Source organism: Lissotriton helveticus, chromosome 4_2 (assembly GCF_964261635.1).
Source record: "Lissotriton helveticus chromosome 4_2, aLisHel1.1, whole genome shotgun sequence".
Lineage (NCBI taxonomy): Eukaryota > Metazoa > Chordata > Amphibia > Caudata > Salamandridae > Lissotriton > Lissotriton helveticus.
The window spans coordinates 114,123,272-114,138,408 of record NC_136064.1 but is presented as its reverse complement, the minus strand read 5'-3'; the positions used below and the strand labels follow the sequence as shown (position 1 = coordinate 114,138,408).

At 43.9% G+C, this 15,137-nt stretch overlaps 1 protein-coding gene across 1 annotated transcript; it reads left to right on the top strand.

Annotated features, from left to right (window-relative positions):
* The first annotated feature begins 12,285 nt into the window (after window positions 1–12,285).
* Window positions 12,286–13,224, top strand: LOC144751960 (olfactory receptor 2G3-like). The gene has a single exon (XM_078639922.1). The coding sequence runs from the start codon at window positions 12,286–12,288 to the stop codon at window positions 13,222–13,224; it is 939 nt and encodes a 312-aa protein (XP_078496048.1).
* Window positions 13,225–15,137: the final 1,913 nt, after the last annotated feature.

Genomic DNA, 15,137 nt, shown 5'->3' with positions numbered 1-15,137 from the left:
CCTTATATGGCCACTCAGGCAATATAGGCTTACCTGGCCAAGGATAGCCTTATCTCCTTTCGTTTGGGGGGGGGGGTTGTGTAGGAAGGTGGCTACCTGAATATGTTTACCCCAGATTTTTTGCCTGTGTTTAGCTGGTTTTTTGACTTAGTTGACCTGGTTCCCTGCTAATCAGGGCCCCAGGCCATCTGCTCTCTCTGTAAAATGGATTCCATGTACCCTAGGTACATACCCCAATTGGAAATGGACTCCTTGTCAGCCCCTGTATAATGCACTATAGGTGCCCAGGGCATAGGGGCCACCAAGGCCTACCAGGGGCTGCAGCATATCTTTTGCCACCCCTGGCTGGTTCTTAAATTGACACAACTGGCTGATCACTCAGCTGGGGTAAGGTGGTGTAATCACCCCTTACTTAGGTATAGTATACCTATATCTAAGCCTATATCTGGACACATATAAACCTGTGAGCCACTCCTATGGAAGGCCTCATCAATCCTGGAGGCAGAGTGCGTGGGTTAATGTGAGATGGAGCTCTAGCATGAGCTGAGCCTGTCTGCAGCTGTCGGGAACAACTCCCTAAGCTGTTTCAGGATAATGCCATACCATATACTCTTAAGTGCCTTATAATTCTCGCGGTTATATAGCAACTCTGGTTTGGCTTTATCAAAACATGTCGTGTAAGGTGTCATACGATTTGGAATACTATCCCCTCGCCAGTTCTGGTGACGGGGATAGCATTCCACCCCTCTAGAGGGGTAAGACATGTTACTTTACTTAAATGCGGTTAATTTCTAAAAGGACCTTAGATCCACAAAATGGATGCCTCTGCCACAGACAAGAGTCTGACCCCCTGAAGCTGACCGAAACTCAGCCAAATGGGGCCTGGACAAAGGGTTTCCTGTCGCAGGGGGGTGTTACCGCCCTCCAGACAGGAGATAGTGGACTGTAGCAGGGAGGTTTGAAAGAAACCAGACACTGCTTGGGGCGCACAAGGCTGCCCCTTGCATAATCCGGCCAAACCGGTTCTGGGGCACTCCAGCCCTCGTGCCAGGGTGGCCTGGATCAAAGGAAGGGGGTGTATCCACCCACTTCCTGGGTCCCACCCATAGGAGGGGACCTAGCAGGTAATCCCGCCCCCCAGATTCGAATAAGAGTGGGAGCAGTGCCAATGCACTTCAGATTATCCTGATGAAACATAAGAAACGAAACTCTGGACCCTTTGACATCCTACTCAACGTAGAAGACTGAAGAATCTCCCTTGTGGTCAAGGAGTGACCACCCTGTGCAAACAGGCACCATCCAGCCATCGACGTCTGCTTTGTCGCAGTTCCTGCCGGAACTCGAGCGACAGAGATCGACGAGATCAAGCTTGCCTGCCTTCCAACAGCTCGATCCACAGTCCCTGCAGAGCTGAGATCCGTGGAGGCGACCGGAAGCGTGGGGCACGCCATCTTGAATTGACCACGAGACGCTGACCGTGCAGCCCACAAGTGACCCTCGAAGCTGTACACCGGGGTTTGAGAAGCCCCAACCCTGAGCCACTCTTGCACCGAAGTTCAGCCCTCCACACTCGACGAGTGCTGCGTGGGCCCCTTCTGCTCCATTTGGCTCAACGCGTTGGCCCGGTCACTTGCCAGCCAGCTAGTGGCCCCTGTACCGACGAACTTTGAAATTCGACCTGCAAATCTAGTTGCTCCAGATCTGCACCAGCTCCCCTGAAAAGGAGCCCCCACTCTAACCCTCCTGGTTCGAGTGAGAAGCAATCTCCCTGTTCCGCGTGGATTGCTCTTGCCAAGTGTTGTTTGCTCCAAACGTGAAGCCGACTGTGCCGACGGTGAGAGCCCTCGTGGGACAGATCGTGACCTGCTCCTGGACGTCGCAGATGCCCCAGAGCCCACGTGACAGCGGAGAGAAGCTCCTCGACGACCACCTGATTGCATCGACATTGCCTGGTTCCGTCCTGGTTCCACCCTGGTCACTGCTGAGTGACCCAGACTCTGTCCCCTCTGCTTTCAGGTACTTTTCGACTCGAGTCCACCCTTGGACTCCACCGGACACTTCTCTTTCACCCCGCCTGCAGCCCTTTCAGCTTCAAGCACCAAGAGCCTCCGTGACGAAACCCTACTCAACTTCGACCCTGTGCACCCGCTTCCTGTGGGTGAGGTAACTTTGCTCCGCCGGTGTTCCCACACTGGTACACATCTCTAGGGTCTGTGTCTTAAGTTTTGTTCCTCTAGGTTCAGCGGAAGTGTCCTTAAACTTTAACTTTACAACTTTTACGCACTGTTGGTTAACATTGGTGCATGCGTGCGCTTCCCGCACTGCACCCGAATCCCGCGGGCTTTTCCCGACTTCAGCACTGCTTGTCCTGACTGCTCCCAGCGATTCCCTAGGCCCTAGGCCTAACCACTGTTCGATTGGTATCTCTTATACCACTTGTTTAGTATATGGTTTGAGTGGCCCCCCGCCCTCATCCATAATTGTGCAACTTTGTATGCTTAAACTGTGCTTTTGATTTAACGCTTGTGCCCCTTTATTCATAAAAAATACTGGGGATTGTTTTTTAGTAATAAATACATATATTTTTATAATATATACTTGTGTGGTGTCCTTTCATTTGATATTACAGGATTGTATGTGGTAAAACAGCTCGCTTAACACGACCTCTTAAGTTAAGCCTTTAGGCTGCTTAGTCCATGCTACCCCTAGGATAGCTTGTCTAATAAGGTTGACTTACAACCAGACACCATAAGGGATTGTTTGGTCTGATAACCGGTGGTTCCAGAATTGGAAACATCACCTATCAGGCCAACTTCTCACAGGGAGCCAGTGTATGGTGCGGAGATGTTGTCTCATGCTACATCTGGCCGAGATTTTTCAGGAGAAGCCTAGCAGCCTCATTCTGTATCACCTGCAGTTTGTTCAACAGGTAACTCAGACTCCAACATACAGCGCATTGTCGTAGTCCAGCCGAGACAGAATGAGTGAATTTCGTTTTATCTCTACTGATGAAGGATAAAATCCAGAAACACATGTGTCTAGAGATTATCAGCACTAACCTGCACCAACTTTAGTGAAACACTCTGAAAAACTTCAGGTAAGCATGTAAATTGAACTGCATTTACCAGGATGCAAAAGGGCGAACTGTGCTAGGAGGTAAAGCAGTGTGCTCCCATCCCCCTTCTGAGTGCATGGGTGACGGTCTCCTCGGCAGCCTGAGGAATAAGAAGAAGGAACTTCCTAAGAACCTTTGAAAGTCCAAAGCAATTACCTGCCAACCTCTTGATCTGGGTTCTGAACATGAGATTCTCCTCGAACCAGACCCCCAAGTTCTTAACAGGATTCCCAGAGGAGTCAGGATGTACAGAGTCAGATGACCAGAGTGTTTTCCTGAAGCTTGAGGGAAATTTTCCAAATAAAAGGATGCCAGATTTCTCCTCATTGCATTTCAGTTCAGCCATCACCAACTCGTCTCTTCCACAGGTGAACAGGAGCTGGGTATTATTGACGTAAGCGATTACTTTTGTGCCTAAGTCCTCAGCCAATTGAACCAATGGGGTGACATAAATGTTGAAGAGTAGAGGGCTCAGGGATGAGCCCTGCGGGACCCCAATACAGTCCCAGGCACTTCCTGATACCCTGATCCCAGCCAGTAGGGTAAGCAGAAGAGCATGGGGGACCGTATCTAAAACTACCGAGAGGTCCAGCAAAACCAAGGCTGCCATCCCGCCGGCATCAAGGCAGTCTCTGATGGCTTCTGAGATTTCCACCAACGCTGCTTCCATACTTAAAGAGGCCCTAAAGCCCGACTGGGCGGGATGAAGGAGGCCTGAAGTTTCTGAAAATGTGGTCAGTTGTCTGGTAACAACTTTTTCACAAACCTTAGCTAGGCAGGGCGAAAGGGAGATCGGCCGGTAATTGGCTGGACATAGGGGGTCAAGTGATGGCTTCTTTAGGAGAGGTAGTATCATAGCCTGCTTCCAAGCGACCATAAAAAACGCTTCCATGAGGGACATAGAAATAAGTCTGTTGACCTCTGAATTAACTGTGTCAGCCACCTCCGCCATGAGTCTGGCAGCACATGGGTCTGAAGGGGACCCAGATTTCAGACCCTTAAGGAGTTTCAGAGAGCTTGGAAGCTCTATGGGGATGAAGGCACTCAGCGGGGGGGAGGGGACGGGCCTGTGAGGCTCTACTAGCATGAAAAGCACCCAAATCCTTTTTGGTAGAGGTAAATGATTGCTGAATAGTGTTCATTTTATCCGTAAAAAAAAGTGGAAAGCTCCTGTCACCAGGAGGCGGCAGAGGGAATTGTGCTGGCTTGTGCTCTAGGGGCCAGAAAACTCTGGACTATGGAGAAAATGTCCTTAGAATTATTACTAGTTGCCACTATTGTAGCATCATAGTAGACACTTGTTTTATCGCTGTGTAATATGTATTTTTCCTCTTTCTTAGTATCAGTTTGTCCTCAGGATAATACTCCTTGCGCCAGACTCCCTCCAGTTTCTTACAATCCTGCTTTAGTGTCCTCAGTTCAGGAATGAACCAGGGCTTCGAGGGAGAGTCTCCGGAGTGTCTAGGGTGAGGCAGCGGGGCTATTAGATCCATGGTGTTGGAGATCCAGCTTGAGAATCCCATAAGCCCATCTGCAAGATTGATAACAGGAGGGGGTCTAGAATTCCCCAAAGCTTCCCTGAACTTCAGTGGGTTAGCTGTCTGGTACGGCCCAGGAAAAGTGTATCAGCGAATGATCTGATCAAGGCACTGAAATTGGCGTGTCAATTACCACAGGGAAATCCATGCAGATGGGATCAAAGGTGTGGCCCCCAGTATGTGTTAGAACGTCAACCTATTAAGTGAGAAGAGCGAGGGACAGTACCTCTGAAGGATCGAGGGTGTCTTTTGCCACATTCTGGTCACGAATAATATTAAGGTCGCCCAGCATAATTTAATGGGCAAATCAGAGAGCTCTGGGAATGATAGAGTCCCCCAGTCCTTTCAATAAAGTGCTGGCAGGTCCAGGAGGCCTATAAATCAAACATCCCCTTAGTGTGAAGTGAGGTGAGACATTAATACTGAAGTAAAAGACTTCGCACTCCACACCAAGAGTAGACACGTCCTGTTGAAGGGACCACTTATCTCTGTATACAATTGCCAGCCCTCTTGAACCTAGTCTGTCAAGCCTAGCAATTCTATATCCAGCTAGCATGGCCAAAGCAACTATAGGATTAGAAAACTCATCCAGCCAAGTCTCAGTAATGAACAGGAGATCAAATTCCTTATCGTCCACAAGATCAAATATATCTTGATGGTGGCTTTTTAAGTGAGTGAGCATTAATTAGGGCAGCATACATCACAGGATCATGCTAACCCTTTCTGAAGGCGGGGCAAGCCGAGGCAGGACCGGCTACGCCCCTACTAAAGCTAAAGCCACATGAAAGTCAGACTGTGCTTACGTATTCCAAAACATCCCATCTGCTAGACTGGTTGCAAGTGAGTGGATGGAGTGAGTCAAGATCCTCACTACTGAACCTGAATATCACTGCGTGGTGGAGCCCCAATCATGCAGCGTGGCTGGCGCTGGACGCTTCCGGGGCGGTGACGGGCACAGGCAGGCTTTCCTTAGGCACACCAGCGGCACACCATCTGCGTGCATCCGATGCTCGTCCACCCAGCGCACGTCCTTTGTGGGGCGACTACTCCGACAACTAGATTGCGCACTGACCGAAAATGGCACCTCTAGTGGTCGAATAGTGAGGCACAGGAAATGGCTGCCGGTCTGAACTTCCTGTCCTGAACAGCAGTCAAAGCACAACTCCAGTCACTGTAATGAAGGTTAAGACAACCTGGGAGGGCAGGCCATTCCCAAAGGGGTTGCAAATTGTGAGTGCATCATGAATATTCATGAGGCATGCCATTTTCAACCCCATTGGGAATTGCAAAGTGTCTCTGACACTGTTGTACATGGCATTTAGCAACTAAAAAATTGTGAATCGCAATTGAGTGCAACTTGCGAGTCGCTAAATTCCCTGGTCGTACATCTGACCCCTAGTGTCTTTTGTAGGCATTCGTTCTCATGTGTTGCTTGTTGAGTATCTATGAGGGAGAGATCACAACCTATCAATTACATATCGCAGGTATTATTCTGTTTCGTTCGCCTGTTCTTCTTCTCAGAGCATGGCGGCACAGGTTGTCTCGACAGGTAGGCAGTGGGATTTTGAGAGCCAGGGCGGTATTCCACTTTGCAGTTGTATTCTTGCAGTTGGAGCATCCACTTTTCGATTTGCGGAGGCGGCTTGGAGCTGGTGCCATTGAACAGCAGTATAAGGGGTTTATAGTCAGTTGTGACAGTAAACGGATTGCCGTAGACATATAGATGGAAATGTTGGCTTCCCCAGTGTATGGCGATTGCCTCCTTCTCGATCTGTGAGTATCACTGTTCCATCACAGTGAGGGAAGGACTGGCGAGTGCTACTGTGGTCCACTCACCTTCTTCTTCTTGTTTGTTTAACACTACAAGGAGCGTGCATTGTCATCATTATTTGAGGGCATATTTCACAGTTGGCTGTTAGATGGGTCATAGAAGCCTCCGAGCCTCCGAGGTCCGAGGTTCATTCTTATGTCAAAGGGCATTACCTTTGGCTGAATAAGCAGTGCAACTCACTTAACATTTTGTTTTTTTGGAATTGAAGGATTACTACTGATTTTGTAAGTAACTATTGCAGAGATTTTGTGATGTACATTTACTAGTATGTTTGCTGTTGAGTCTGCAAGCAACTACTGCAGAAAGGAATCGCAAGATATGAGAAGTATCATGTCTGAAAACCAGAGTGCTTAACAAGTGATAAGCATAGAAGAGAAAGCAAGACTTTGAAGGCTAATTAGTCTTGTTGTCTAAAGTTGATGTTTGTCTACCAACCGTTTCCTTTTCAGATCTCCTGCCCCGCAGTTCCCTTCCCACACCCTTTCCCCCGCCTGAACACTCTAATGCTCAGCGCTGTAATAGATTACTGAGTTGGAGTAGCTTGGAGGTGGGCCTAATCTCATCATACACAGTAGCGGCCCGTGGTGGCAGTGTTGCCGGGCGCTGACGTGGGACAGTTGAGGGGCAGGATGGGTGGTAGTAAACTACAGATTTTGGCAGATTAGAGGTAAGTAAACATATAAATGAATAAAACTAATTTCATTGTGCGCACTACATTTGGTAGAGGATATATTGAAACCACATAGAACTCATTACATTTAACTGTTTAACTGTTTTACTAAGTTAGCTTAACCAAGGGCCTTATTATTTGATCTTCAATGTTTAACTTTCAACATGGAAGTTTTGCTTGCAATGCCCTGTCCTTTCTTTAGCAGGTGTATTCACATGATCTCATAGTTAGTGAAAGGCATACTTTGTATTAGAGATAGTGAGGTATGGGAGGAGAACTTTTAACAAGGGCAAGAGCTGCTAAAAACTGAGTGAAGTCTTCTATTTACATCATATCAGAGCAGGTCATCCTGATGTTCAACCGTAGGATTAGAAAATCAAGTAAAGTTCCCAATTCCTACTGTGGGAAGGTGGAAAACTATTGGAGTAGATGACAAGCATTCTGTGGGTTTATTTGGTGTTCATCATGTTAGTTTTTAGAGCAGATGCCTTTGGATATTGAGAGGTATCGACATCTCTGCTCCTATTTCCGTTGTGTGGCTTTATGCTATTCATTGTCATAATTTGAAGAACTTTTACTGAAGTCTCCACTATGTTGATACCATCCTGCTTTTCCTGATCTAAGTAGGATTCCCTAGCTTCCCCAACTTTAGTTTAGGATTTAATTAGGTCGACTTTAGATTTATTCATGCACAGATTGTAGGATCTAAACCTGTACACTGATCATCAAATCTTATTTCTTATCCCTTTTTCAGGGTGAGAACGGAGAACCGCTGTAACTTAGTAACTTAATTGTTGAAAATGCCTCGTATTTCAGTGTGAAGTGGCACTCTTTCTAGCACCAGTGCTCAGGGATAGCTCTGCTGACTCGGTAGGACATTTTAATTTTCTACCTGGAAATTGATTCTCAATCAAATCTATTATTTTAAACTCTATTTATAAAGGGCGGCCTCGGAAATTAAGGCAGATGGAGATAGACATTAAGAAACATGAATGTCAGAAGCCCATGTTAAAATTGCATTCTAGATTTTTTGATCTGCCTGTAAAATGCTTCATTTTGCTGCCATTTGTTACTCGATGTTCAAGGCTTGCCTTCAGGAAACAACTGAAAACCTGGTTGTTCCAACAAACAATATAACCGTCTCCTCTTCTTTGGGTTATCTTTTTTGTCTCTTTTCTCCCCCTGGATTGGTCTCTTTCTGCCTTAGCGCCGGGATACTCTACTATGTAGCTGTGCGCTCCATAAATCTATTTTAACATAACATAATTAATGATGATAAAATAATAATATTAACTTTATTTTATACACTGTTAGTATTTCACTCATACCATTTCTAAGTCTTGTAAATAACAGATGCATTATTGCTAGATTAAGTATAGTAACACATGATTTCACTATTCAACGAACAGGCTTCTTTAATTTTTTCTTGTGTCAATGCAATGATTATTCTGTACACTGTCTTCCCTCATATATAATAATAAAGGCTTGTTTTTTACGTGGCTCTCCTTTCCACATGTTTGGTAGTTTCTAAGCACAGTAAATACCAGTTGTGGCAGTTGCCTTATTTCATGTTAATTTGTAAGATTATGTCCTGTATTAAATTATTCACCATTGTAAATATTTTAGTGAACATTGTATAAACCCCACAAAAGAACAGCCTTCTCCACATAAACATGGTAACAGGATTTCCACCCATCTCGCCATCACATCTGACTAAAATAATTAAATAAAATATCTTTTAAATATGTATGGGCCTGATTCACATAGGGGCTCCTGTGTAGTATAGTAGTGTCAAGTCGGGATGGAATCTCTGTACGGCACACTCTCTGCAGTGCACCGTGAGACTTTCCGCCCCAAGTACATAGATTCCACCACAAGTGTGGACTTGTAACTACGCTACATGTAAGACCCTTTGTGAATCAAGCCCTATGTCTTTACTCAACATTTGAGGTTTTCTGGCTGTAGAACATGGCCGACTGAGGAAGGCAGTTGTTGAAGGCCTTGTTTTTAAGGCCCTTCATGGGCTTGGACCCAGAACGCTGCAAGCTAAATTTGCATGGTATACCCCTGCCAGGGCACTGCGCTCCTCGTCAGCACGCCTGGTGAGAGTCCCTAGATTAAAAAAAGTCAGGGCAGGGGGAAGATCTTTTGGGGTGGCTGCGGCCAAACTTTGGAACAGTCTACCTTGGGAGATTAGGCAAATGGATAAACTTCTCCCGTTCAGAAAACCCGTGAAGACTTGGCTGTTCCCTAGGGTTTGAGTTGGCTGTTTTTTACTGCTGTCCCTCGGTTCATGTCTTTGGAGTACCAGCGCAAGGATGCCTGCAATGGCGACAGTGCGCTTTATAAGTTTTATAAATAAATAAATAAATGTGCCCCTCATCACGGGGCTCATGAAGAGGGACTCTTAATAATTGACCACTTTGCCTAAGCCCTAAAATGACTCTGCTGCTATTGGGTCTGCGGACTGAGGGCGCAAAGTTCACTCTGCCTGGGAGGAACTTTACCCTCAGCACTTGCTCCCTTTGTTCCAGAATGTTCTGTGAATTTTAGCCTGTTTTCTGTTGTGATCAAATAGAATGGAATGTGTCCCCTAACCTGTTCGTCCTTGTACAGACTCTCTCTTAAGCTTTCAAGCTAATGTTACCTCCTGCTATCCTCTACACCAAAAGGGCTTGAAGTTTTTCCCATGTTCTCTAGTCCTCTTCTTTCCCAAGACAGTCTCTGTCTCATATGGTTCTTTCTTCCCATAATGGACTGTATCTGAATACCTAGTTGCATATGTCCCAGGATATACTTGCCAAATAACTCCAATCTATTTTTATCCCAAATTACACTCCGCTGTTAAAATAAGCCCTTCTTTTCTTCCTTTCAACATAGACCTTTTCTCTCTGTCCCTGGTTGAGGTGTATCTTACTTCTGTTCTTTTAAGTCCAGGTTAAACTAACCATTCACTATATTTTAAGTCTCTTTTCCTAAATTGGACTCTACAACTGACTTTAGATTACTGTTTATTCTGTTCCAAGATTGCCCTTGTCAGGGAAGTTTTGAGCAGATGATATCACAACATATGAGAAAAATGATTGGTACGATTTTTAGAGATCATCCTTCATGTTCCACACTCTTTCTATATGTAGTAGTGTGAGGTATTGTGTACAAGTTCTGGGTTTCATATTCACTTTACATCTAATGTAAATAATTCTGAAGATTGGTTTACTGTAAGAAGACATGTCTAGGCCAAACATCAAACAATTTCATGCAAATCTGCAAAAGTTCTTAATACCTCTAGGCGTGCCACGAAGTAGCCGGAGATAAAAGAAAAACAACTATAACACAGACCCCCAAAAAAGTAATCAGCCTCAAACCCTGCCTTCTCTCTCACCCCACCCAACCAACCACCAAAAAATCAAGGTCTCTATAAAAGTTTTGTGATTGCTTCACACCTGATACTGTACCTGCCTGACTACTTAAATAATATGCTGGATTCCTAGCCCTGCCCTTAATCCATATGATAATCTACTTCTAAACACAGAAACTAATTTAGAAAATCTCAACTAAGTCATTGCAATACCTCCACTGGTGAGACCCACTTCCATAACTGCAGGTTGATAGATGTATTTAACACCACATTGTGAAAACAGATGTCACCCACCTCATGGTTCATATCGTTAGTGTGCCCTTCTGACATTTTTCAGTCTGCCTTCCACCTGGGACAGAAACACATCCCCTTAAAACTGGAGACAACATCCTAAAGCCACAGGCCTAATGCAGTAAAACTGCCAGTATTCATACATGTCAGTGAGATCTTCCAAAGCTTCCACCACATGATAATTCGCCATTGCATCAAACAGGGTATACGTGTCTCTAGCATATCCCTCTTCTAATTTACATTCTTCCTCTCGAGACATTCTCAATGACTCAGTCATTGGTCCTTTCTTCATCTACTCTCTTCAGCACTGGTGTAGAGTCTGACAGGGCTCTTATCTATCAACAGAACTACCCTCCTCGACTCCTAATAGCATAGACAACAGGAATAGAACAGTCTGTTCTATTCCACCTGTGCTCATGACACACAATTCTTCTCACACAAGAAGGAAGATATGTACCCAGCCTAGGAATGTGACTGTCTTCTCTTACATCATGGATAGTAAAGAACTTCCTAAGCTCAACAGGGTCAAAACTGTGTCACTATTCCTAAACACACCACTAACCTCCCATGTATTCCATCACTCAACCCTGAAAATTATAACACTGTCACACCTTTACGTGCCTAGCCTTATTTAAAACACATTGTCTCATCCCAAAAAAAATGCATTTAAAGTTCCTTGAATATTCCTTTAGTAAACTGTAGCACTACTGCCCTGAACTCTTATTGCAGGTAAACAACATTTACGCCGATTCTTTTTCTCCGCAGGTAATCACAACGTGATCGTTATCACGACCGCGTTGTGATTCCGCATACCATTACGCCGCAAGTCGTAACAACGACTTGCGGAGGAGGGGGAGGTGTTGGATTTAAAATCCAACCCCTTCCCTAGTGTCCGCACAGACTGGAGTTGGAATAGTAAATTATACTATTCCAGCTTCCAGCGCCCCCCCTCCGAAAGTCGTTGTTACGACTTTTGGAGTAATGGTATGCAGAATCACAACGCGGTCGTGATGATGACCGCGTTGTGATTACCCGCGGAGAAAAAGAATGTGGGAATTCATCATATATTCCTTATTGCACTCACTTTACAGCAACCTGTGGTATTGTAGCAGGTAGAGGTCAGGCAGGGCACTAGGACCCAACTGAATGACTAGTGGTCATGTAGTCTCTGACTGGGGTGGAATCACAAGGGAGGAAGGGAAAGAGGAAAATAAGGAAAATAGGGCACTGATGAGAGAGGGTGGAGGATAGAGAGCAGGATGTGTTGTCTAGAAATAAAAATTCTTACCTGATGCTCCATGTGTGGCATCTCTTTCCTAGAAGAGAATGCAACACAATTCTCTTTCATCAATCAGTGGACTTACACCTTCATACAATGAAGGCCGTGGGCTATGTTGTACATTAATTGAGTCACAAGAAATGTCAGCTGCATCTCAATAACTGTTTGATCTTCCTTTCTGCAGATAAGACAGAGCCAATAATATGAAGAGGGAAAACCAGAGCTTGGGGACTGATTTTATCCTAGAGGGCCTTTCCGAAGACCCCAATATGAATCTTATCCTCTTCTTTGTATTTCTTTCAATCTACATGGCCACGCTAATCGGAAACAGCATCTTGATATTTGTCAGCAAAGTGGACAGGCGTCTCCACACACCTATGTACTTCCTCCTGAGTAACCTCTCCTTCTTAGACATCTGCTACACTACCAGCATTAGTCCCAAAATGCTGGCCATTTTCTTGCTAACAAATAAAACTATTTCTTTTTCAGGATGTGCAGCACAAATGTACTTCCATCTGTCCTTGGGTGAAACAGAATGCATCCTCCTTGCCGTCATGGCATACGACCGCTATGTCGCTATTTGCAAGCCCTTGCACTACATGACCATCATGAACAGGGCAGCCTGTATCAAGATAGCAGCTTCAACTTGGATCAGCGGCTTCCTTCTGTCCATAGTTCATGTGGCCCCCACATTGCATCTCCCCTTGTGTGGCAATAAGATTGACCACTTCCTGTGTGAATTGCAAGCTGTCCTGCAGTTGTCCTGTATTGACACCTTCATCAATGAAGTCGTCATCTTTGTCGTTGGCGTGCTGATATTGCTGATCCCAGTGTTCCTGATTGGAGTAATTTATCTTCGCATCCTTGTGACTATCCTCAGAATCAAGTCCACAGAGGGACGGTCCAAGGCATTCTCCACCTGTGCTTCCCACCTGACAGTCATCACCATTTTCTATGGCACTGCCATCTTTATGTACATGAGACCAAATTCAAGCCACTCTCCCAACTTTGATAAAATGTTATCTGTGTTTTATCTTATCGTGACACCGATGTTAAACCCCATGATATACAGTCTGAGGAACAAAGACGTCAAAGGAGCCTTGCAAAAATCAATAGGAAAGTGTGTATTCAAAGAGATGTGATAGACTTATAATACAGTGACATAAAAGTGTCATATTGGTCTGAAAAGTGCTGTGCATTGAAAATGTAAGGTGAACTGACCTAAAATGGCCACAACATGCCTCAAATAATTCATATTCAGGGGAAACAGTCAGTGTCTGTTTGTGTGTGGAGTTTGAAGAGTACTTGCTTGTGGATTTGAAGCCAGCAGTGTTCTTTGAGGTAAAGAGTGATGTGAGTGTTTAATAAGAGATTGATGGTTGACCTGCCACTGAGTTTTACATATTCTGGAGTCTTCTGGTCAGTTGAGCATTAATTCCAACTTAGCTTTAGTTGCCATAGACCTGTTTGCTGGTTAGAAGGGCTTGTGTAAAGGTGTTGATTGGGAGCGATTTGAAGATCTTCTTGAGCATCTACAGCGTGTAGAAGCAGGAGCTGGAGATTGTATTCACTTGACTGGTCATGGGGAATTGGTTGTTAATTGCTATTTTTAGGTTCTTTCATGGGTTGCTGGGAGTGGTGTGGGTCTGAGTTCAGCAGTTTCAACAAGGTCTAATTCTAATCACTACCATTAATTAACTTTTGTAGACACTCATTCACTCACTATTCTTAACACACTGAACTCATATATGCAAAAATAGTCTAAAGTGCATTATTGATTCCCAATGCATGTTCAAAAATTACAATGCTGAATCAGTATGACTTGAGAGACATAAACCAGGTATGCTGCACTATAATGAGAACCCTTGAGCTCTACAGAGTGCAGGTAAGCATGAAGAAAAGAACACAATTGCATCCAGTTATTTACAGATATTGTCAAAATTTGCATTAAAAGGTGTGCAATAAAAAAGATGTTGATGCGCCGTTTCGGTAGATGAAAGTCAATATGCCACCTTCTCCAGGGCTCTTATTAATTGACAACAGTTCTCTATAAAAAAATATACATAAAACATAAATACATATCACATGTATATCTTCAGTTGCGGTGAATCTGCTCCTCCCTCTTACTTAGCGCGGGGACACGCCGAGATGGCGTAACCATGCGCTTTATAAATTTCTTTATTATTATATTTTATTATAATGACATATTTACAAATACAAAGTTCAGTCAGCTACTTCACCACTCTCACAGGTGTACACTCACATTCTGTCTATACCACTATGTTATGGTAATGAGCAATTCTCATTGAATTCCATCATGATACTATTTAATTAAAACTATTATTAAAAAAATATATATATATGTTTTTTAACTCGTTTTTTAACTAACACTTTTTTATTAGAAACATTTTATTTTTTAAAAAGTCAAAACTTCAAAAATTCCAATACTTTACATAAACAGACATGTATTAAAATTTAGTATAATTGTTCTGGTTCAGCATTTTAGACTTGTCATTCTCCTTGATAGTTGTTAAAATCTATAAAGAAAAAACAGATCTTAGTATTTTATATTTTATATATAATCTATACACTTCCATAATTTCTTGAAAATATGGTTTTTGTCTTGCCCTTTAATTGGTCATTCTGATATGAACCTCAGGTGTATATAAAAAAGGGCAAATCCCTTTTAATACAGTAGGGCCCAGTAAGGTTTAAAATAAGACAATACAGAATGTAAGCCTCCACTTACTAATCGGCATACTCTTCTTTTTTACTCAATGTGGTGCTCACCTCAGGTAAAAAAAAAATTCCTTTTCCACCTATTTCATTGTGGTACACATGTTAAAATCAAGTCATAAGGGGCATATTTGCATTGCACAACCGCCAAACTTCTCACTTGTCTTGGTCAGTTTACACCCTTCAGATATCTAAAAAGATGGAAAGGAGGTCTTATTTGATTTCAAATTTAAATGAGGCTACATCTATGTAACAGTATTGACATTCATACTATTCAAAGTCTCTATTTCTTTGTGAAAAGACGAGGCATATTTAACAA

Coding starts and splice junctions, on each gene's coding strand:
- LOC144751960 (XM_078639922.1), top strand. CDS start 12,286: ATGAAGAGGGAAAACCAGAGCTTGGGGACTGATTTTATCCTAGAGGGC.